Raw genomic sequence first — 25,243 nt, forward strand, 5'->3', positions numbered from 1 at the left:
CCTCGACCACGTCTGCCGGAAGCTCATTCCACATCCCCACCACCCTCTGCGTAAAGAAATTTCCCCTCATGTTCCCCTTATAATTTTCCCCCATCAATCTTAAACCATGTCCTCTAGTTTGAATCTCCCCCTTTCTTAATTGAAAAAGCCTATCCACATTTACTCTGTCTGTCCCTTTTAAAATCTTAAACACCTCTATCAAGTCCCCTCTCAATCTTCTACGCTCCAGAGAAAAAAGCCCCAGTCTGCACAACCTTTCCCTGTAACTCAGACCCTGAAATCCTGTCAACATTCTCGTGAACCTTCTCTGCACTCTCTCTATTTTGTTTATCTTTCCTATAATTTGGTGACCAAAACTGTACACAGTACTCCAAATTTGGCCTCACCAATGCCTTGTACAATTTCATCATAACCTCCCTACTCTTGAATTCAATACTCCGATTTAAGAAGGCCAACATTCCAAGTGCCTTCTTCACCACACCATCTACCTGAGTATCAGCCTTGAGGGTACTATTTACCATAACTCCTAAATTCCTTTGTTCCTCTGCACTCCTCAATTGTCTACCATTCAATGTATATGACCTATTTAAATTTGCCTTTCCAAAATGCAGCACCTCACATTTATCTGTATTAAATTCCATCAGCCATTTCTCAGCCCACACCTCCAGCCTTCCTAAATCACCTTTTAATCTGCAGTAATCTACCTCACTGTCCACAACACCACCCATCTTTGTGTCATCCGCAAACTTGCTTATCCAATTCTCCACCCCGACATCCAGATCGTTAATATATATAACAAATAATAGTGGACCCAGGACCGAACCCTGAGGAACTCCACTAGTCACCGGCCTCCAATTGGACAAACAATTTTCTACCACTACTCTCTGACACCTTCCATCCAACCACTGCTGAATCCATTTCACTACCTCCTTATTTATACCTAATGCCTCCACTCTTACTTTACACATTATTTATTACTATTTTTTTTTTGCTGTTTTTCCAGTCAGTTTGTTGACCGGTCTTTCTTTGTTTACATTTCTCTCTTTAGTATGTATGTGTGTGGGTATGTAGTATATCTTTTTCTTCTGCCTGGTCTGCAAGAAAAAGAATCTCAGGGTTGTATGTGATATTATGCATGTTCTCTGACAATAAATTTGATACCTAGTCAAAAGTGCTTCAGATTCAGATCAGAATGTTTTTCCATGTCTGCAATGCCATACCAAAGTACCACATCAAGTAACATCTCCAGCAATGAATAAAAAGGACTCTCTTACATGTGAAGAGTTCAGATTGTTCATTGGCATCAAAGAGAATAAAGTCATGGCTCTTGACCCTACCATCGCACCATCAATTGACATTGATAATGTGTTACTTGAGGTTGTTGTCAGCTTCAGTTGTCCAGGCTTCATAATACCTAGCAGCCGCTCACTTAATAATGAAATCTGCTGTCATTTGCGAAAGCTGCCCCTATTATGTACAAGTTTAGCAAGAATATTAACACGAAACTGCAAGTTTACCCGTGCTTTGTTCGCTCATCTCCATTTGGAAGGCCTGGGCAACATAAGCAGGACATAAGAAAAGATTTAAAAGTTTCATCTTCAGTTTCTCAGATTCAAAATAGGCATCTTTTAGCAGGACAAATATCACCAATTTAGAGGTCCCTGTTGTGCTAATTTCATCAATGTACATTCAGTACAAAAACATTGATGATTGTAATGGACATCTGTGCTCATAGGATTGATGGCCATGCTCCAAGGGACATTTTGTATGCTGAATACATATACCTCTCCTGCAATGCAACCTGATATGAAGATGATGAGTGTGATTCAGACAAATGGGTAAAAAGTGGTGGTGGTCCTCAGAAAGATGAGTGTCCAGGAGAGTTTTATAAGTGGCAAGATTAAATGCACCAGGTCAAAACTATACCCACCTTCCTCCAATGTTCCAAATTGTCCCAAACTTGAAACCTTTAGATTTATCCTCCAGTGCAGACCTAGGAGGTCTGGATGTGCTTGTCCCTTGTACCTCATCCTTGTGTTCTGTCGTGAAGGAATAAGACCGCAAGTCTGATACACATAATGGTGCAGACTTTCTGTTTCAACATCTTATGTTCAACATAGCTTTTCGGCATGGGAATGTTTTAACCCCACTATCTCTTTTTCTCATGTTGCTTACCAGTTTTTGATATGTTCTGGATGGCCAAAGGTGAGTATGAAGGTTCAAAGTTCATTTTATTGACATGCAATAAAACATTTAAAATGTAACATACATGATATATTTTATCTTTTTCCTGCTGCAAGGTAGACGAAGAGTCACCATTAGTATTGCTCAGCACCCTTTACAGTACAAGAGAAAGAGAAGCAAAAGTGTGTCCCTTCGGAGGCACCGTGTCCACGGATTCACCTCTTGTGCTCCCACAGCCTCTGCAGCCACGCAGACTCCTGTTCTATCCATCAACAACCTGAGCTCCAGCTTTCAGCAGCTTGCTGAATGCAACTTGCTGAGCCACTCGCTGGTCTGCCATCCTGGTCACCATCCTATATGGGTCCTTCAGCCGCTGAGCCACTCGCTGGTCTGCCATCCTGGTCACCATCCTATATGGGTCCTTCAGCTGCTGAGCCACTCGCTGGTCTGCCATCCTGGTCACCATCCTATATGGATCCTTCAGTCGCTGAGCCACTCGCTGGTCTGCCATCCTGGTCACCATCCTATATGGATCCTTCAGCCGCTGAGCCACTCGCTGGTCTGCCATCCTGGTCACCATCCTATATGGATCCTTCAGTCGCTGAGCCACTCGCTGGTCTGCCATCCTGGTCACCATCCTATATGGGTCCTTCAGCCGCTGAGCCACTCGCTGGTCTGCCATCCTGGTCACAATCCTATATGGTTACCTCCCATGCTTCACCTTCTAAACAGGGGTTGTTCTCCCCATTTCTAGTGCCTTGTTCCGGTCCGCTGCTGCCCAGAATCTGCAATCCCTCACAGCCACTGCCGTGCACAGGTACGGCCATCCTGGGCACAGACCTCGTGGTTGCAGGATTTTACTTACAAATTCTGTCGACTCCTTTAACGGGCTGTTTAAACCCCAAACAGAGCTACCGGCATTATGACCATTAGAAACCTTTAGAGCAGTGCTCTTTCTCTACCCTTGCTCTCCTGTGTCTTCACCAGCAGCAGAGCAGCCATTGCACTCAATATCAATGTACGTCAAAATAAGTTTTACAAATGGATATAACTGTAAGCTTGTGGCTCAGCTTGTTAATGATAGAGTACAGCCAATTGAACCCATATTTGTTCTTTTTGTTAGAAATATGAAGAAAATCTTGTTGCCCTAATCTCTCTTGAGGTGTGTATCTTGCTCTGAATCAAATTCATCCAATTTTCCCTTAATATTCTCTGCTTTACTTATTCTGTGGTAGAAAAATCTAAATGTGTTACTAATTTTCTAACCAAAGGAAGTTGAATGCTTTACAATGACCAGTATTTGATTTCATTAACTGTTTACCTAAATGAGTCAAATCTTTCCAAATGACTAAAAATGCAAATCTTTGCCTCTCTGTATTTAATGAAAGTTGAGTATAATTTCTGGGTATGTGGTCTTCACCACATATCTTTTATTTGAATCAATGGGACCTACCTCACCAAAATGCTGGCAATGCCTGTGAACCCATGTCCAAACCCACAGATTAGAATAAACATACCCATACTTTAAATTACAATATATAAGTGAGAAAAGAAAGTATGTAACCCAGCATCGAGGAAATCTCCTTGGAATGCTTTCGTCAGAAAGGAGCAGAAATCATCTAGGATCCACACCACCCAGGACATACCCTGTTCTCGCTACAGCCATCAAGAATGAGTTATAGATGCCACAAGACTTGTCCCATCAGGTACAGAAACAGTTGCTACCTCTCCACCATTAGACTTTTGAACAACATTCAGAGACTCATTTAAGGACTCTTACACATTATTTTTCCAGTCAGTTTGTTGACCGGTCTTTCTTTGTTTACATTTCTCTCTTTAGTATGTATGTGTGTGTGTATGTAGTATATCTTTTTCTTCTGCCTGGTCTGCAAGAAAAAGAATCTCAGGGTTGTATGTGATATTATGCTTGTGCTCTGACAATAAATTTGAACTTGAACAATATGCTCCTAATCAAATTGACAATACTGTGTTAGGCTTTGAGCACCTATTTATGAGCAGAAATGCAAGTTGTGTTACCAGCTAAAATGGATCACAACTGGAAATAAACTGCTGTACTCTTAGACATGTGGATGTTGTATTACTGAACTCTTAAAAACAGCACATCATTATTTACTTCTACTGGACGATAGCTTCATGACGCCTCCAAAGCAATGTGAGCAAGATAAGCTGGTAGTAGAAATTTATGTAATGTTAGGAATAATAATGGAGTAAGGCTATTGATCCTACTTGTGTACTTTAGGAGACTGGCTTTCAAATATTATACTCTCATGTGTAACATGATGATTCTTTGTTCATCGTGGGGTTTTCAGAACTGTGAGGTAGTTAACATAAAACTTGTGCTTTGACAGTTGTGACCACATAAAAATGCATGTGATAATAGCTGTTTGCACTGGTTCGTCATTCTTAGTTTGGGAAGCATTAAACTGGCTGCAGATGAAAGCAGATGCAAGATAACTGCTATTATTTGGGCTTTTCTGAAGAAGGTTACTGTAAGTTCACAATCAAAATGCATTAAAGATGGTTGGCTTAAAAATTCGATCAATATTAAAGCCACAGGGTAACCAGACTGAACATACGCTCAAATAGATTGTATTGCACCTTGTTGCAAAATGCAGGAATTTACCACTTCTTATCAAAGGTTTAATATCAATGTAGACAAACACAGTTTTAAAAACTTTTTCTGTTGAAAATAGAGCCAAAGTGATCAAGTCAGCAAACATTGCCATTTGTGCAAGAATTATGTTAGTTTCTCAATTAACCAGAGATTAAATGATCAAGACCAAAATTATAAAAATGATCCCTGGTTTAATAATTCTTTTAAACAGTTTAAAACAAATATTAGATAATTCATATAATAACATAAAAGGTGCATGTCTGTTTTTTCAAAGGGAACTTGTAGTACTTTTAGCAAGTTAACAATGCAAAATTATGAGACATTACTTACATCAAATACATTGTATCATTGCTCTTTTAATTATACAGTAAAATCCTTGGTATCTGGCATCTATGGGGATTGATAGATACTAGATAAGTGAAGTTTCAGGTTGAGTGATTGGTGAACTAACCACTAGGGGACGCCAATTTTAAACTTTTCATATTTTTTATCTATTTATTTTCCAGGATTTTTCTGTCAGTTGCTTGAATTCTGAATAACGGGGATTTTACTATATTGCTTGGTTAGCCCACCATATGCCTTGAAAAAAAATTATTTGGCTCATTAAGAAATTATGCCTACAAACCTTAAAGAAGACAGAATTTAGCAAAATTGGAAATACTAGTTATTTCTCATGGCTTTACTGTAAGTTTCTGAAATTTAAAAAATGGGCTAGAGTTTGGATTCACCTATTTATTGCACTAAAGAGCAAATTGATTCACCTTTCAAGATACTGTAATCTCGATCAAAAAGACAAAATAAACTACTTATGATGATTTACACCCAGAATATAACAAGATACTCTGTGTAAATCAGTGGTACCAAGTTTGGAGCAGCTGTAGACACTCTCCTGCATATATTCACTGGAGAACCATTGGAGGGTGTTAGCTCTTAAAGGTGCATTTGCAATATCAATCAGACAGCAGACCATTTTGGCAGATGTAGGAGAAGGGGAGACTGCAAAGAATGACAAAGTTCTAGATTCAGTGAGAGGGACTTAATAAATTTTGGGTAATAAGATATGCTGAGAGGTAGGCAGGAAGGGGATTAGGGACAAAAGACTAGCCGAGGTCACTATTTATAAAACAAATACTTGCAAAGGGGCAGGAAATAGAGTCAAGGAGCCTTCTCCCCCAGGATCAATCTCTTCATTCAGTGTTAGCTGTTGAAAGTGAACAAATTGTACGTGCTTTCCAGAATCAGTATCCACCATCAGGAAAGTTTCATATGATCTGACAAAGTATGGGGGCCATTACAGTTTATCAAAAGGTCTGGGTTATTGATGGAAGACCTTTATTGACCAGAGTGCAGTCGATAGTTGTCTGCATGTGTTGGATGCCATTGAAATTGAAATTTCAAGGTCTGGCATGTCGCTTGTTCTTCACTGAGATGAAAGTAGATAAAATAATTTCTTTTTGATCTCAGAAAATTGTCTTTTGGGAAATAAAATAATTTAGGAAGTTGAGAATCTGCGTAAGCTTGACCTCTAGAGAGAATGCAGTCCAGTCTGAAAGTGTATCTGATGATATTACAACATTTTGCATATGTCAACTTTTTCAAGGTGGTCATTGTTGAGCAATTGAATATGTTTGTCATAGTGATCCAGGTAGGATGTGATCTTTTGGGGTAGGTTCTTCACTGATAGACATTTTTTTCTTGTCCCAAGCTGCCAGCCAAGCCCATAATTGTACCTCCATGAATGTTGTCATTTGAATAATTACTTGGACACCTGCAGCATGAATGTCACAGCAGCTAAATGCAGAAGCAAAGACACACCGTCTGGGCTTTGGCGTGTGTCTAAACCATCTACATCCAGTCCAAAATCACCCCATCAGCAAAATAACCTTTTAATTAGCAGGAAAAAGAACAAACAAAAATAGGTTTTCCTAGTTCGTGCGAGACAGTGACATTGATTGGAACTTTGAGCTCCAGTTGCTGTCAGTTTGTGTGGGGGTAGCCTAATGCTGGGAATAATCGGTGACCAGAGTTGCCCCATCAAATTTCACATTTGCATGAACTATTCCAAGTTAAGTCTATTTTTGAAGATGTAGAACCTCAAAACAATGCTGCATGTGCCATTTTATAGGCTGATATGTTTTTTCACATGATTAACATCTCAAGTCCAACTAGGAGTGTTTAATATTTGGTTTTTTTTGTTCACTGGAGGTACAATATCATTACATTAAAGGTTTTGTTCAACATAGAGGGTTATTGGTGTGAGGGAGAAAAGATTAGATTGATGTGGAATCAGTTTACATTTTTTGCATAACATCATGGGCCGAAGGGCCCTCGTGTTGTAATATTCTGTGTGGTCTGTGTTATTCGGCAATTTGCAATCGAGTCACCAGCATTTCAGGGGGAATGGATGAACGTGCATACACGCATCACACGAGGTGATGGAGGGCCAGTACTGCATTGAGGAAGTGGTCAGAACGACACAGGTGCAGGATTGAGAGAGTAGATCAGCCAAAGGAGGGACAAGACTGCATCAAATCTCGCTTAAATGACTTATTTGATTAATTGGCCTCTGTCCAGCTTTGCAATGTTGGAATGCAAAGCTTTCTATCTTCCTTCTGGGGTTGGTAGGTGCCAATGTTGTAAAAAGCTAATCCAATTGTACATTTTCCAGAAGTTCATTCTACTTAAAATCAAAAGACCTTAACAAAAGGAAGAGAAAGCATGTTGATTTAAAATGTGACTATCAATCAGTTAAAGTCTTCAAAACAAAAAATGCAAAGGTGGTTCAAGGGGCTGAGTCCTATTAAAAATTGTCCAAGGACTAAGACCATTAGAATAATTAACTTGTTCTTTGCACTCAGTAAATGAGAGTAAAACGAAAAATGCAATTGCATTTTTTTTCCTGAAAATATTGAATGGAAGTCTCAGGGCTACAAAAAAAAGTAACCAGAGATGGGAGGTGTTGAAGGATTGAAAACCATATTTTTTGCGGGGGGGGGGGACCCCTGAAATTTACGTGGGGAATGATGGAATCGAGGCCAGTGTGTTTCTGGAAAATGTAGGAATGGGGCAAATTTTATTGGGGGAAGCTATGCAGTGCCATGGAAATGTAAAGCAAAGTTGGAGAGAACAGGGTTGAAATTTGTTTTAAAATTGGTAATAGTAAATTATAATGATGAAGACATGAAGCTTGAGATCAGGGCAGGGAGTGAGTGACAACAGCTACTGGTGCCAATAACAAAAAAAGAACATGCACTGAAAGTAATTTGGGGTTGGAGGAAGCTTGGCTGACATAAAATTTATTGGTACCTTGACTGGAGCTGGAGGAAGCAGAAGCAATTGAACAAAATTTATGGAGAGTTGGAAAGGAACTGGCAGGGCTGAGGACGGCAGATTTTTTTTTCAAGAATTCTGATGGAAGCACAACATTATAAATAAAACTACACCAATTTTACATTGTTAAACTTGGCACAATGTCTTGGGCTCATACGTAATTCCAAAAATATGAAGTAAAGACTATAATAAACCAAACCCACCGGATTTAGAGGTTATTTAGGGTGATAATAAAGGTGTTAGATTTCCATCTTGTGGCAGAATGCAGGAACTGATTAAAAATGAATATCCAGTTGTTTTGATTCTGATCTTCCACTGATTGTTAAGCCCTTCTGAGCTTGCTATTTCTACCAAACTTGCTGTCCTGCTTACCCTGAAATAATCTTTCTACCTGATGCAGGTCTCCTGGCCCAGTCTTCTACTATGAAGCAACTTCAAAGATGAAAGACACTGAATGCCCAGGCTCTTTTCAAATGAGACTGGTGGGTTTCCATTTGGAATTGCTTTCGAGAGCTGATTGAGATCTGCTGGCAGGGTTATCATCTTAAGTTCATTAATATTAAAAACCACTTAAATTTATTTAAAATAATTTTATTATTAAATAAAATAATAAAACAAAAGGATGAATTAAATGATTAGACATATTTCAATAAACAACTAAATATTTCAAAATAAATCTGCAGCTGATCTTGCCATTAGCCATTTCTCCTCACTAAAGTCAATAAAGCCCAGTGATTTGCCACAGATTGTTTGGGAAGATTTTCCTGCAAAGTCCTTATGGAATCTATAAAATTTATGTGATACCTCTGGATTCCGTGAAGAATCCGATGCGTCCCAGCGTCGATGGTCAGCTCATTGGAATTTCAGGAGGTCTGAGGTACTGCGCAGTAATGTACGCTAGAGCTGAGAGTTCCAATAAGAATCGTTGGCTCTGAATTTGGAAAACGTGGACTAATGTCCATGTATAAATTCAGGTAAAACTGTTGAAATAGTTGAAAAGTGAAATTTTTGTAAAGACTTCTTTGGCTTGGCTTCGCAGATGAAGATTTGTGGAGGGGTGTGTCCATGTCTGCTGCAGGCTTGTTGGTGACTGACAAGTCCGATGCGGGACAGGCAAGGCACGGTTGCAGCGGTTGCAAGGGAAAATTGGTTGGTTGGGTTTGGGTGTTGCGTTTTTCCTCCTTTGTCTTTTGTCAGTGAGGTGGGTTCTGCGGTCTTCTTCAAAAGGAGACTTAATCAGCACCTAATTTTTCTTTATCGAGAATAGAAATCCAGCTTATCCATTGCATTTTTTTTTACTCTTTTTGATTATTCCTGGCAGTTTGGTTACATGTACTAAAATCTAATTCAATTAAAAGTAGTTTTTGACAGTAATGATGTATGCTAAAATCATCCTACATTATATCTAGGTTTTAAAAAACTTTTTTTAAATAAGAGTTACAGGAAGTGTTTGGAGGAAGTGTTGGGCTGAAGGTCCTGTTTGGTGCAGTAAAGGAGAAAAGTGGGATGACAAGAAAAGGAAATACTGAGAAAAATGCTAATTTATCTTTAATAGATGGTCATTTCCTCGCAAATTCTGCAAAGTATCTTCTGTTGCAATATCAATCAAATAAACGATCTTAATTTTTATTCCTCATAAGGAGCATTGATGAGCAAGTTGATGGGTTATTTACAAGGATGTTTAAATTCATTATAATATTCCTTGTTGCTCTATTTTTCTTTCAGATATTTCTTCAAGCTTTTAATATAAAACAGAAAGATGACATATTATGGCAGAAAAGAGAGCATGTTGTGCTTTTTACCCCTACATCACACAATTTAGTATTCACAGAGGAGTGTGACAAATTATGTTTTTTCTCTCACTTTTAATCTCACTAGTGATCTGATATGAATTAGTTTCTGGCTTAAGACCATTTTTTTTTTCTTTTCTGAAGGGGGCACGTTCATTGAAAGGTTACATTTTACTTAATCACATGTTTTGACACTGAAGTTCCAAATCATTTATCCTTTCAGGTTGTTTTATATTTTCATTGTAATAATCCTAAAGTGTTAGAATATGAATTTTTGTTTAGAATAATCATATTTAAGGATGATACCAGATATTCAACATTGATCATTTATGTAAGGGGGTGTACAGAGAAATGCCCATTCTCCTCATTAAAATTATTCAACATTAAAATGTACTAGCAATCTCTTAATGTTAGCTTTTTGTATTGTTTCTTTCAGATGTTCAATCCTAAAAGCACTGCCAAACTTGGAGATGCTGAATGGTGAAAGGATTAGTTCCACTGATGAGGCTTCTGCAGAGAGGCTTAGAGAACCTTCAACAGGGAGTTTCCTGGCTGTGTGTCAGGCCCAGCTTCAGCACATTGAGTTATTACACAAGAGACATAAAACTGAACTGGAGTAAGTCTCCTTTTTCACATTTCATCCTCTTTGACTGTAACTTGAGGCTGTACCTCTTGCAAACACACAGTTTTTGACACATAAGTTGGTTTGATTAAAGAATTGCACAAAACAGGAAACAAGATAATTTAGTTTAAGTATTTTCCAGTTTTAATATATCAACACTTAACTTGAGATTTCCATTGAGGTTAGTTCCGGTATGGGCTTAAATGAAATTCAATATGTAGTAAAAATGTCTTGTTGGTGAATTGGCATTTCTACACCATCTTTCAATTGCCTTATGTCATGCACAAGAAAATTAATGAAAATGATTGGCATATTTACAACAAGCATTCGTGCTGGAGCTTATGGAACAATCAAAATTTCCCAAAGCACCCCTCTGAATCATAATTATGCAAAGTAGCTGCAAAGCCAAAAAAGAATATATTAGAAGGGCTTTATTTAATCTTGGTCAAAGGTGTAGTTTTTAAAAGAGGGAAAGTAGAGAGAATTCTGCAATGAAGCATTTAAGAGGTTGGAAATGTGCTCTCCACAATTGGAGTCATGAAGAATGTTGATTTGTTATCATGGTGGATGAGGAAATAGAATTTCTGGGATTCAAGTATAGTGTTGTGGATAAGTATCCATGAATTTTGGAAAAATGTACATTAGGTCAAGTAGTGAGGACACGGGACTGATACAGATTAAAGAGAAGGAGGTGCTGGCTGTCTTAAAGCAAAGGAGCACATCAAGATATTCTCTCAGACCTTAAGGGAGGCTAGTGTAAAAATTGCAGGGGCTCTGGCAGAATATTTAAAATATCCTTAGCCATGGGTGTGCTACCAGAGTGCGGGAGGATTGGCGGGTAGCTCATGTTGTTCTGTTTTTTTTTTTAAACACCAAAAGTAACCCAAGAAATTGTAGGCTGGTGAGCCTAAATTATTGGAAGGGATTCTAAGAGAGTGGATGCACAAGTATTTGGGTAGCCAAGGACTTATTAAGAATGGCCAACACGGCTTTGTGCTTGTTAAATCAAGTTTAACCAATTTTATAGAATTTTTCAAGGAGGTTACCAGGGAATGTTGACAAAGGAAAGCCTGTGGATGTTGTCTATATGGACCTTACTAAGGAATTTGACAAGACCCCAATGGGAGGTTATTCAGGAATGTTCAGATGCTCGGTATTCATGGTGAGGTATTAAACTGGATTCAATATTGGCTATGTAGCAGAAGCCAGAGAATGTTAGTGGATGATTGCTTCTTAGATTGGAGGCCTGTGACTAGTGGTGTGCCTCAGGTGTCGGTGCTGGGACCATTGTTGTTTGTCATCTATATCAATGATCTAGATGATAATGTGGTAAATTGTATGCAGAGAACACAATGATTGGCAGCTTTGTGGAAAGTGAGGCAGGTTTTCAAAGCTTGCAGAAGGATCTGGTCCACCTGGAAAAATGGGCTGAAAAATGGCAGATGAAATTTAATGCAGACAAGTGTGAGATTGTTGCAGTTTGGAGGGACAAACCAAGAAAGGACATCCACAGTAAATAGTAGGGCCAGGGTTGACACCAAGGGAGAGAGGGGCGAGGGGTATTTGCAGGCATTTCCCACCCCCCAAACAAGGAATTGTAATCTCCCCCCCAACCTGCTCACAACCATCGCCCTCCCAAATGAGATTGTAACCCCCCCACCCCTAACTGCATCACTAGCATGCATTAAGTGTCACTAGTCACCACACAATATAAGCAGTCTGTTTGTCTGCTACATTGTAGGGATGATGGCGCCGCAGCCACTGCACAGGAGGTTCAGGTGGGACCCATCCCCACCCCTGCTGAGCAAGTGTTTTAGCATTGGATTGTGCCCCCAAATGTCCCCCACTAAGACTTGTTCTTGCGTTGACCCTGGGTAGGGCAATGAGGAGTGTGGTAAAACTGGGTTCTTGGAATACAGACTAATAGTTCCCTGAAAGCACCATCACGGGTATAAAGAGAGCTTTGAGCTGTTGGCATGTTGGCCTTCATAAATCAAAGTACTGAGTATAGGAGTTGGGATGTCATGGTAAAGTTGTATCAGACATTTTGCTGAGGTCATATTTGGAGTATTGTGTGCTGTTTTGGTCAGCTAACTAATGAAAAGATGTCAATAAGATTTGAAAAAAATGCAGAGATGATTTAGTTGGATTTGGCCTGGATTTCAGGAACTGAGTTACAGGGAAAGGTTAAACAGGTTGGGACTTTTTACCCTGGAATGTAGAAGAATGAGGGAAGATTTTAAAAAGGCATTTAAAATTATGAAGCGTATAGAGTAAATGTAGGTAGGCTTTCTCCACTGAGGGTAGGTCAGACACAAACCGGAGGACATGGATTAAGGCTGAAAGAGGAAATATTTAGGGGGAACATCTCACCCACACAGTGGTGGAAAAGAGCTGCCTGCTGAATTGAAGAATTTGGACAGGTACATGGATGGAGGGGTATGGAGGGCGATGGACTAGGTGCTGATCAGTGGCACAGAATAAAAGGGCCAAAGAGCCTGTAATGTTCTATGGTTATATGGTTCTAAGGTAGATAGCTTTCTAGGCAAGAGAAGCTTGATGAGGGTGTGAGCCAAGAAAGAAGAGGAACATTTGATGTGATAGCTTAATGGAGGAAAGCCTTTGAAAAGGTTCAACTTGCCAGGTGGGATGAAAGGTAGGAGCAGTAATTAATGATTTGTTAGTATTCCTACACTTAAAAATGTTGTTTACTCTGTATTCGTTACTATATTATTCTTTATCTTTTTGAGTTCATCAATAAGCCAGCACAGTAAATTGACTTGCTAATTTATCTACCTGCTGAAGAAGCAGCATTGCAAAATTTTTATCAACACGGGTGAGCAGGAAAGTAGCTCAAAATCTTTGGCCAAACCCTAATTTCTAAAACCTGGCGGGTCAAAGTTTAAAATGCAGCAAATCTAAAACATTTGTTCTTAACAAAGAACTAAATAAAGTGATAACCAATCTATTTGTTGGAAGGTAGTTGGTTATTTAACCATAGCATAGGCCAAAATGTTTGGCCTGGAAGTCAGCCTGAAGAAAACTGAGGTCCTCCATCAGCCAGCTCCCCACCATGACTACCAGCCCCCCCACATCTCCATCGGGCACACAAAACTCAAAACGGTCAACCAGTTTACCTATCTCGGCTGCACCATTTCATCAGATGCAAGGATCGACCACGAGATAGACAACAGACTCGCCAAGGCAAATAGCGCCTTTGGAAGACTACACAAAAGAGTCTGGAAAAACAACCAACTGAAAAACCTCACAAAGATGAGTGTATACAGAGCCATTGTCATACCCACACTCCTGTTCGGCTCCGAATCATGGGTCCTCTACCGGCATCACCTACGGCTCCTAGAACGCTTCCACCAGCGTTGTCTCCACTCCATCCTCAACATTCATTGGAGCGCTTTCATCCCTAACGTCGAAGTACTCGAGATGGCAGAGGTCGACAGCATCGAGTCCACGCTGCTGAAGATCCAGCTGCGCTGGGTGGGTCACATCTCCAGAATGGAGGACCATCGCCTTCCCAAGATCGTGTTATATAGCGAGCTCTCCACTGGCCACCGTGACAGAGGTGCACCAAAGAAAAGGTACAAGGACTGCCTAAAGAAATCTCTTGGTGCCTGCCACATTGACCACCGCCAGTGGGCTGATATCGCCTCAAACTGTGCATCTTGGCGCCTCACAGTTTGGCGGGCAGCAACCTCCTTTGAAGAAGACTGCAGAGCCCACCTCACTGACAAAAGGCAAAGGAGGAAAAACCCAACACCCAACCCCAACCAACCAATTTTCCCCTGCAACCGCTGCAACCGTGTCTGCCTGTCCCACATCGGACTTGTCAGCCACCAACGAGCCTGCAGCTGACGTGGACATTTTACCCCCTCCATAAATCTTCGTCCGCGAAGCCAAGCCAAAGAAGAAAGAAGAAGAAATGTATTTACATTTTGTCTGTTCAGAAGTGAACTGTTCATGTCACAGCACCTTGTAACCATTGTACCTTCACATTTCAGCTTGGAAATATGAAATGTTCTTCAAGATTCAAGCTTTCTCTTATTGTCATGTAATTAAAAACTATTTCTACACAAAATTGCCTTTAGACAGATTCGCCATCAGCACAACTTTCCGAGCACATCTTACAGTCAGTGAAAGATCAGAAAAAAGAAAGTCATCTCCTAGATTCACTGACTGTCTGTGAATTCACCTCCAGCACTCCTGCAGAACTCCGCAGTCACCCATTCTCCACTCCAAACCATCCACAACTCGAGCTCCAGATCTGACCTCCGACATGATTAAGAACTCTATAGCGCCCTTGGCACCCTCTCACACCCCAGTTCTGATACCTGTTGCCTCCAGCCACTCTCGAGCCAGTCCAGCAGTCCACAGCCCAGTATGAATCCTTTGACTGCAGTCTCCAGCAGCTCACAGCCTGTGTGGATTCCTTACCTTGAGTAACCAATAGCCTGCTGCCTGTGTGTTCCTCAGCTGCTGATCCCCTCACCAGTTCACCACCCTGGTCAACGCCCCATGAGTTGTCTCCTCTGCTTCTCCTCAAACGAGTAGTGATCTCTCCATTTGAGAAGGAGAAGCAGAGGAGACTACGTCTGAGGGCATACACCAGTGCATCAATCTCCCACTCAATTGCTCGACTCAAAATTGTGTCCAGTGTCTGCTCTGAATACTCTTGAACATATCTGGCTCCATAATTGCACACCAGCCAGATCTAGCACAGCTCCAGTCATTTGCATGAAGAAATTGCTTTTTTTAAATTCCAATTAATATTAATGTGGAATTGGACTTTGTTCCTAAAAGAATACAGCTCTCTGAACATTTGCATTTACATAAAATAATGTCCTGCAATAACATCATAGGTTTCCAGCAGTGTTTTATGATGGCAATCAAGGATTTGAATGAAATAAATTTCATTTTAAAAATAAATGAGATATGAGGATTTTTTAAATCGCCTTTCAAAACTATTCTATATTCTATACAACTTCTAATATGGCCCTGCCTTTGGCTATTTTAACTATTTTTCAATCATGGGATACAATAGAACTGTCCACTGCAGTAAATTGGTGTGTTTGTTTATGGATTAGATGGAATGAAACCCAGAGCATAATTGGTCATTCTCTGAGCAGGAATTCTGAAATTTCCAGAATTCAGTGCAACTTGCTTCTGGTTTTGCAGTGTCATGGTTGAAGAATGGTCATTCAATTTACAGGCAAAATCAAGAACAATGAAAATGAATTGCAAAAAAAGTTTCAGATTGGATAGACCAGTGAAAATATAATTGAACAGAAAGTGTCCTAGGTTTCAAAGCTATCAGCAGAAAAATAATTATTTAGAATTAAAACAGAAATGGGTATTCAGATCAACAGATTGCTATTCTGTGTCTACTTTTGCCCCATAAGAGTTTGTTACCATTTCTTCCTGTCAACATAATCTTTTAATCCTTTTTTACTATTGTATTTATCCAACAGTACCTTAATGAATCAATGATATTTTCATATTACCTGACAACGTAGAAGGAGGCTACTTGGCCCTTTGAGTCATGATTTTTTTTTTCATTTTTAATAGCACATTGAATTCTTTGGAGATCGCAGATCTACATTGTTATCACTGTGAGGAGTTGATGCAGCTGGCTGAAGAATGTAGATATGCTCATGAATATGGAGAGTTATGTAGTTCTGAAGGGAATAAACACCCTAATTGTGATAAAGAAGAATTCCACGGTGGAAAGCAACAAAAGATGCTGACTATCAATTGTGCAAATGTAAATGGTCAGAAAACTGACCACAAAGTGGATTCTGTCCAGGTTCAAACTCCTGTTACCCACAAAAGCAACAAGCAAAGTAATCTTTCACACACAGCTTGCCAGGATTCCAAAGACTGCAACCCCAGGCTCCTTTCAGTCCTAGAAAGAACGGCTATTTCTCTTCAAGATTTCAGAATAAAGAAGGGTCAAATACATTCTGAATCCAACAGGATGGCATCTGAATCACAGAATAAAGAGTGTGAGAGTCATCAACAACAAATTTCAGAGGATAACATGAAAAGGTAATGCATACAGATCTGTGTGTTTGTCAACTGTGTATTTTTATTTTAGATAACAGTTCAGAAATGTTTTGTGCTGAAGAAGTCAAATAAGAACTTGAGACTAGTTCATCCACAGCCAATTGTAATTCAATTTACACTATAATGTGATACAAAATATAAATTATGTGCCTTGCATATCATATGGGATGGTACGTAGCAGTGATGAGAGATTAACATTAGAAGCTATTGTTCCATGATATTCACCTTTTCCACTACAGGAAAAGAAATATTTTGATTGTTTCTGTTCTTTTAAACTCTGACTTTTAAAATTGCATGTTTACCTTGTCATTACCACTTCTGTTTTGTAACTTTGATTCCTTCATTGTGGTTTCACAGTTTAACATGTTTGAAACGTCAGCATGAACTGTAATTTATACAGTATACTCCATAATGTTTGGGACAGAGACACTTTTTTTCCCCCCTTTATTTGCCCCTGTGCTCCACAGTTATCAAACAATTCACGTGATTTAAGTACAAGTTCCAGATTTTATTCAAGGTTATTTGTATACATTTTGAATGGACCATGTAGAAATTACAGCACTTTTTAACATAGTTCCCCTCATTTCAGGACACCACAATGTTTGGGACATTTGGGTTCACACGTATTTGTGATTACTCAGGTATGTTTGTTTCATTGGTGCAAGTATAAGAGAGCTAGGATTGCTTCTAAGCATTTTATTACCTTTGGAGTCAATGTTTGCCATTTTCCAATATGAGGAAAATGTCAATGAAAGTCAAAGAGTCCATTCTGAGGCTGAGAAAGAAGAATAAAATGGTAAGAGACATCGCCCAAGCCTTAGGATTACCAAAATCAACTGTTTGGAACATTATTAAGAAAAAAGAGTGTACTGGTGAGCTCAGTAATCGCAAAGGGATTGATATTCCAAGGAAGACCTCTTCTGCTGATGGCAGAAGAATTCTCATCGTCATAATGAAGAAAAATCCCCAAACGTATATGTGACAGATCAGAAACACTCTTCAGGAAGTAGGTGTGGATATGTCAATGGCTACTGTCTGCAGAAATCTTCATGAAAAGAAATACCAAGGCTACACGGCAAGGTGAAAACCACTAGTTAGCCACAGAAAGGATGTCCAGATTACAGTTTGCCAAGAAGTATTTAAATAGCCTGCAGAATTCTGGAAAAAGGTTTTGTGGATAGATTAGACAAAGATTAACCTGTATCAGAGTGATGGCATGAGCAAAATGTTGAGGCGCGAGATCCAAAGCATACCACCTTTGCCATGGTTTGCATCTTGCAGTGTAGACAAGCAATGAAGGACAGTGTGACTGGTATAACAGTCAGTGCAAAGCCTTTACAGTGCTAGCGATTGGGAGCAGAGTCCAAATCCTGAGCTGTCTGTAAGGAGTTTGTACATTCTCCCGGTATCTATGTGACATTTCCATGGGGCCTCTGGTTTCCTTCCTCCATTTGAAATGTACTGAGGGGTGTAAGTTAATTGGGTATAAATGGGGCAGCACAGGTTCATAGGCCGAAATGGCCTGTTACCTTGCTGTATGTCTAAATTTAATTTTTTTTTTAAACCTATTGATTTTGGTGATCCTAAAGTTTGGGTGATGTCTCTTACTGATTTTTTTCTCATTTTTCAGCCTCTTAAGGGCTTATTTGACTTACATTGGCACAACTCTGGTCCTCGTGTTGTAAAATACCAACTACAGACTCCAAAGGTGATCAAAAGCTTAGAAGCAAGCCTAGCTCTCTTATACCTGCACCAATGAAGCAATTGAACATACCTGAGTACTCACAAACACCTGTGAAGTCAAATGTCTCAAACTTTATAGTCCCCTGAAATAAGGGGACTATGTATAAAAAGTGCTGTAATTTCTACATGGTCAAACCAAAATATAGACAAATATTTAAAGTTAGCCAATTATCACCTTTAATCAAGGTTATTAACACAGACTATCAGTGTGGTATCTTATAGCAGCTACACAAAGTTTCTCATAATTCATAGTACATAAACGCAAGGGCCTTTTGCTACTACGTTAATCCGGCCCTAGTGATTTCATAGGCACCAGACTTCACTCATTTGAGTACACCTACATGAGGCAGTGTCTTAAAAAAGTAGCCTCTATCCTCAAAGACCCCCGCCACCCAGGCCAGGCCCTCTTCATTCTGCAACCATGCGGGGGGGGGGGGGGGTGGGGGGGGAGGTACAGGAGCCTAAAAATGAGCACTCAACAGCACAAGGACAGCTTCTTCCCCACTGCCATCAGATTCCTGAATAATCAATGAACCAAAGACACTGCCTTACTTTTCATGCACTACTAATTTTTACTTTTTTATATTTATAGTAATGTTGTAAGATGGTCATAATATAAATGTTTGCATTGTAATGTTGCTACAAACACCAAATTTCATGACTTGTTCATGACAATAAGTTCTGATTCTGATGTTTTCCTTTAGAAAATACAAAATGGAATATTATCATAATTAGCCTCCATTTATGTCAGTGCTGTGCCATTTATCTTAGTAAGCAGAATTTCTACCTTACTCCCAAAAGGAGGTTAACACTCATCAGATGTGCATTTCAAGAATTTTAGCAGATGTTCAGCAACATAAGTTTGCATTAATACAACACACAGAAAATTCCCAATGTGCTCCACAGGAGACAACGATAGAGAAAGTTTTGGGAGGGAAGTCTCTTAGAAACCAGAAAGTACTTTGCAAATACAATAGAAGGCTAGATTTGGAGAGCAATGTTGTTGATGAGGTCATGGTGAGAGGCTATAAAAAGCTTGAATATGAAGGTAAATTGGAGAATTGAAGATCGATTGACTTGTGAAAATAGGAGTGAGTGATAAACATAAGTTGTTACAGGTTATAGTTCTGCCTACAGGGTTTTGATTTAACTGTTAGCCTTGACAGTACTAAAGAATCCATGCAAATTGATTATCAGCTAGTTGTCAGATCTTCTGTGATCTGTTCACTCACATACTGTCCTTTATTGTTGGATTCAAATCTTCAGGTGCCTGGAGAGCTTTGTTTTTCCCATGGGATGGAATTCCCAATTCAAGAATATTCTGTGATTCATAAGGTTTTGAATCTTTTAGTCATTCTCATTAATCTAATAAGGTTTTTGGTGGATAATCCAATGGTTTCTTCACAATACAGTAACCTCAGTGCTATCTAAGCATTATGGATTTTCTGTAGCTCTTATTGATGGGATTCATCATCCATTGTCCATCATCTGTGAGCTTTCTCGAGTTCTTGAAGACTTTAACATTCATTTCCTGAAAAGAATTATTGTTTTATTTTTGTGCATTTTGGGACCATGCTGAATTGTTACAGAATAACTTCTGACACACATTTACAGCTTTATCCTCCTATCTAGGAGAAAAACAAGAACATACCACAAGTTTTCAAAGGTCTGTAATAATGAGCATCTTCACATTTGCCACCTTCAAGAAAGAATTGCAGTAACAACAGAGAAAGCTGTGACAAGAATTCCTCTCAGTCCCATCTTCTAACCAACTGAACAGATTTTCTCTGAATTATAATGTGGGTGTGTCAAAAATGAGGTTCTGACAAAATGATAAATGCAAGGAATAGCATAGATCTTAATTCTTAGCCTTTTTCAATCTTGAAAACTCTGTGCCAGCTGCGAGAGTCAGTGGAGAATCCTTTAAAATCTGGCTGCTACTGAAATGTTGTCTCCATTCTACGTCTGTGTGATGGCATGAAAGTCCTGGTACCGATGGATAGATCCATCAGGGGCCCAGTCCCAATACAGACCAGGCAATGTGGTGCCATTGTTCCAACCTTCTTCTCAATCTGTCTTCCTGTGGTACGGCATTACATTTCAAGCAAGTTTCCTGCTAAAGTGGAGCTAATCTACAGAATGAACTGGAAACTTTTCATTTTGATTGATCCATTCCAGAAACAAGACCATTTCCTAAACCCAGAGTACACACTCAGCAACTAAGATCCAAATCATTAACTGATTTACTGAATTGTTCAGAAAAATAAGCCTTATGCTAAGCATCCAGAGAACTTGGCCCTCCATCATCTTGCTCCATTGCATCATTACCTGTCATTAAAGATCCATGAAGGAAAATATAGTTTAGATTCCTACATTCTGGAAGATACTGAAGTAGTTTTCCCAGGAATTATGGGAATAATTGCATCTAGAAAAGCAAGCTTAAAGCTATTAGTAGCACATTGGAAATGCTAGAGCCAATGTTACAGAGATGAAAGTAGGTGATGGAGAGAATGTGGTGCAATAGGTCAGATTAGGAACAGTCATCTTCAAGTTTTCAGTGTGTTTTGAGTTTCATGTAGAGGCTGAAGTTTATGATTTTGCGTTTTAGCAATGTTTAATCATACAAGGTTGAGGTTTATCCAGCACTGGATGTTAGGCAAACTTGTTGACAATTCACAGAGTGGAGGAGTGTAGATAGATGACAAAATGAAGGTAAAGTTGAGTTGTAAATGTACTTCGATGATGCCATCATTGTGGTAAGATTGATAGGTTGCTGGGAGAAGAAAAGTAGGCTACAATGAGATTCTTGGGGTCTCTAAGGGTAATAATGCATGGAATGAAAACCAATCAATGAAACAAGTTGTAGGAAGAAAAGCCTTTCTGTCAGTTGTTAACTTAAAGATTTTTTTTTTAATATAAATTACCATTGTTGGCCAGTGAGAGTATTTTTCTCAATTACCCCATATCTTCCAAATCAAGTTTAAAATCACTTTATAAGTTAGAAGCTGAATAAGTAAAATTTTAATTATTTGTTAATTTGTTTCTTTTGTGTTATCAGCTATGCAGCAACTGTCTTGCAATCCCACTGGCGAGGATACCGTATTCGTAGAGATATTCTTAAATTTGTGATACTCCATAATGCAGCTTCAGTGATTCAGTCTGCATGGAGGGATTACTGTGGCAGAAAGAAAGCTTCCTTCTGGAATAGTGCTCGCAAGACTCCTCAGAAATGGAAGTTATTTGATGATCGTGAAGAGAGCAGAAACCAAGCAGTTGTCATCATCCAGGTTAGAGAAAACTGTGGGTAAAATTATTTTGTTATGATAAATGTGCATTCGTTTGTGATTCAACATTTTAGAAAAAAACATTGTGTTTTATGTGACCATTTGTGATAAATGTGACTTTGAGTTTCCATCACTGGGGCTTTCATTGTGACGATGCCTGGGTCTATTGCAGAATAGTTGCTGTTATTAGATAACAGCAACTATTATTGTATCTGCCTGGATAGTACAGTATGAGGAGACAAATCTTATTTTTTTTAAACATCCAGCAATTCTATGTTCTTAACAAGAAGTTTATCCATAATCTTGAAGAAATGTATTAAATTTTAGTGGTCTCATGAATCTGTATTGGTTTTTCATGTCTGAATTGTCACTTGATTTTGTATTTTGAGGACAAGTTTACATATTTAAGGTAAACTTCCTTGCAGTTGCTTCAGAGTAACTGCTTTGTTGATCTCTATTTCATTCCTTTTCACATTTAATTAACAGAAGTATTACAACAGGAACCTTCTGGTTCTCTGGCACAACATCCATACTTATTAATATTAGACAAAATCTAGTCAGGTCCTCTGCAGTTCCCATTGCATTATTGGATATATGCCAGTAGAGGCCAATGCCTTTTGCAGGATTTCATTGTAATTTCCACATTTCTTTTTAACCATTTTAATTGCTCTTTAATTTCATAGAAACATTACACACTTTATAGGCCCTTTGGCCCATGATGTTGAGAAACCTACTTTTCAACAATCTACAATTTCCCGACCTCACACCATTAACCCTCTTTTGTATATCCATTCAATCCAACTTATCCATGGGAACCAAAGGTAGGATGGATACACAATTCAACATCCATTATAAGATCAATATTTTATTCACTACTTAGGTCTACCTTTTTATGATTATTCATTTAAGTGACAATGAAGCATTTTACTGTAATCTCTTATTTGTGCTTTGTCTTAGCTGTAGATATAGTATTGCTCTGAGGAGTGATTGTGTTTCAAGCAGAATGTGCTTTTGTGTTTTTATTATACACGGTCATCTTGTGAGTATCACACAGTTTGAAAGATTCTTTTACGGCAGGTGATACATATAGACTGACATTATCACATGTTTATATCGCCTATAACTGGGCCACATTTTTCACAGTAATCAGAAACAATGGAATGTTTAAAGAAAGTTGGCTTTCTTAAGGCGGTATTTGCTTCAACCGGTATTTAAATGCTTGTTGGCTGCTAGAACCAAGAGAAGGAGTATTGACATTGAGGGAGGTGCATCCATGAATACTACATTGCAATGGGTGCTTGTTGTAATCCCACTGCTTGTGCTAGAAGTACAGGACACAAGTTGTTTGGGCATGGCTGAAGTTTTAGTCCAAGGAGGAAAAGAAAAGCCTTTGGATCCCATTCTACAATGGTACACGGGTGGAGGGAAGGGGGGTGGGTTCACTCTCATATCAAGTACTGTCCAGGGAAAGATTTATCTGAAGTCTGAGGTTTCTGATGTTAATCATCTTCCACTGTAGCTACATTCTCTTTCCCTGAAGTTCTGCTGTCAAGGTCATTGCCACACTTGTCTCTGGATCATTCGAAGTGGTGATGAATGCTGGTCATCATAAAATAATGGAGATGACTAGTGCTTACTCCTTAAGGAAAAGGAATCATGTCTCCTTTGTATTCAATCATTACTGATTGCATTTGATATGATTGCAATTTTATCAAAGATCCAGGCAGTAGTCCAAAGAGAATCACCAAGTTAATTCCTCAGTTGAGAAGGTTGCTCTGTCAAAAGAGGCTAGGAGTTTTCCCTATGAAAGAATGAATCTCTTACTCCCTGGATTTTCTGCATGACTTTAGACACTTTATGTACAAGATTTTTAATCAACTACATCTAAACTCGGTGGGGAGGGGGTGGGGGGGGTGAGAGAAGAGACTAATCTATGAAATCATTCAGTGCATTAAAATATTTTCAATCAGAATCTTCATGCTTAAACCATTAGTCAGCATGACATTGCTCATCCCTTCAGGCTGACTGCAGATGCAATATGCTATAAAGCAAGGACACATAGATGACATGTATGTGCTCTCAATGCAACTAGTGCAGTGGCTACAGTGAGAGTGGCAGGCTTGAAATGAGGTCACTGCAAATGGCCTCCCCTACATTACTGCCTCCGTAGCAACACCTTCTCGTCAGTGTCCCACATTTTCACTAAATTTGCTATGTCCCTGGGTGCCCGGCAGTATAATCAGATGGGTAGGCTGGGCTTGTTAGCCTTGGTTGGAAGCCAACCTAAGAGAAGGACAACTCTGATTTCAAGCCCGGGCAGATGTCAGGCTATCCATCTAGGAGAAGTACACTCTGACGTAACACGGACGATCCAAGGGCCTGGTTGTCACCGTCCCAGCTTGCTAGGCCATGGCAGATAAACCCCAAATGTAAAGGGTGTGGCCAGTACTGTGCACACTGCCCTCCACCTAAAAAAAAATCCATTGTGCATGCTCGAAGGACTTGACCACATCTTTGACCATCCCTTGCAGCTGGTGCAACCGGACAGCAACAGATGTGGACAGTCCCCTTCCTAAATCTTCATTCACAAAGCCGAGGTGTATCTGGAAAAATAAAATCATTTCCATTCATCAGTACAATTATGTGCAAATAATACATGTCAACCATGCACTTTTTATATTTTCATTTATTTGACCTTGTGCTTTCAAAATACTCATATAGACACTATACCAATTCCATTTAGATATGCTGGGAAGTGATGTATCAGTGACTTAAAAGATTGAGAGAGTAAAACTTAGGCAGGAGTAAATGATAAACAAAATGTGCTTGTGATATAAAAGAAAATGAAGATTGTTTGACCACGTCGTCTTTGTCTACTTCGTCATCTGGCACTTCACCTACAGCATTTGTGATGAAAGTACTTCCACCATACAGTTTGTTGGACAGGAAGCTCCAACATTTCAACACAGCAACACAAGATTAAGAAATGTTCTGTGAATAACTGTGCATTTTTAGATGGCTTTCACAGTGCACTGGTGATGGAGACACTGAATGCCGAATGTGTTGATAGTATTGCAAATCAAGTAAGTGGATATAAATGTTACACTTTGGCCTTGCCTGAGTTGCACCCAATCATATCTGATTATTTAGTTTGAGGTTCATTAATTTTTATATAAAATTGATTTTATTATGGATTTATTTATAGGCACATTGGCGAGGGTACCACCTACGGAAGAAGTTATCTCATGCTTTAGCAGCTGTTCATATTGAGGAAGATGATGTCTTTGAAGAAGTTAATTTGAATGAATTTGTATTTGATGAGGTAAACAAACTCCAACCAAGTTCCCTAGAGTTTATCATGCAAAATGGATGTTTTCAAGTCTGTTTGAATGTGGGTCGAAGGCTGCAAAATTCAGTTATAGTCAAAATGAGAGCTTTAGATATAGATTATTACACCTATGACCATATGATGATACGTAGTAATCTATGACCATGTCCTCTTTTTGGAATGGTCACCCTAGGAGAGAGGCGTAACAATAAAGAGGCCTCATGAGGATATTGGATAGAAGTTGAGGTC

The 25,243-nt window shown here is 39.2% G+C and overlaps 1 protein-coding gene across 8 annotated transcripts in view; it reads left to right on the forward strand.

Moving 5' to 3' along the window:
- Nucleotides 1–25,243, forward strand: part of lrriq1 (leucine-rich repeats and IQ motif containing 1) — a 129,731-nt gene that overhangs the window by 58,685 nt on the left and 45,803 nt on the right. For 7 of the 8 annotated variants that reach the window (XM_069904045.1, XM_069904042.1, XM_069904046.1 and 4 more), the window contains 4 exons: nucleotides 10,376–10,555; nucleotides 16,142–16,621; nucleotides 21,441–21,669; nucleotides 24,872–24,988. In XM_069904045.1, coding sequence (XP_069760146.1) covers nucleotides 10,376–10,555; nucleotides 16,142–16,621; nucleotides 21,441–21,669; nucleotides 24,872–24,988 — 1,006 coding nt within the window. Of the gene's footprint in view, nucleotides 1–10,375; nucleotides 10,556–16,141; nucleotides 16,622–21,440; nucleotides 21,683–24,871; nucleotides 24,989–25,243 lie in introns of all 8 variants that reach the window. The other variant, XR_011346723.1, reaches the window with a different exon arrangement.

This window comes from Narcine bancroftii, chromosome 11, assembly GCF_036971445.1.
Source record: "Narcine bancroftii isolate sNarBan1 chromosome 11, sNarBan1.hap1, whole genome shotgun sequence".
In the NCBI taxonomy this organism is placed as follows: Eukaryota; Metazoa; Chordata; class Chondrichthyes; order Torpediniformes; family Narcinidae; genus Narcine; species Narcine bancroftii.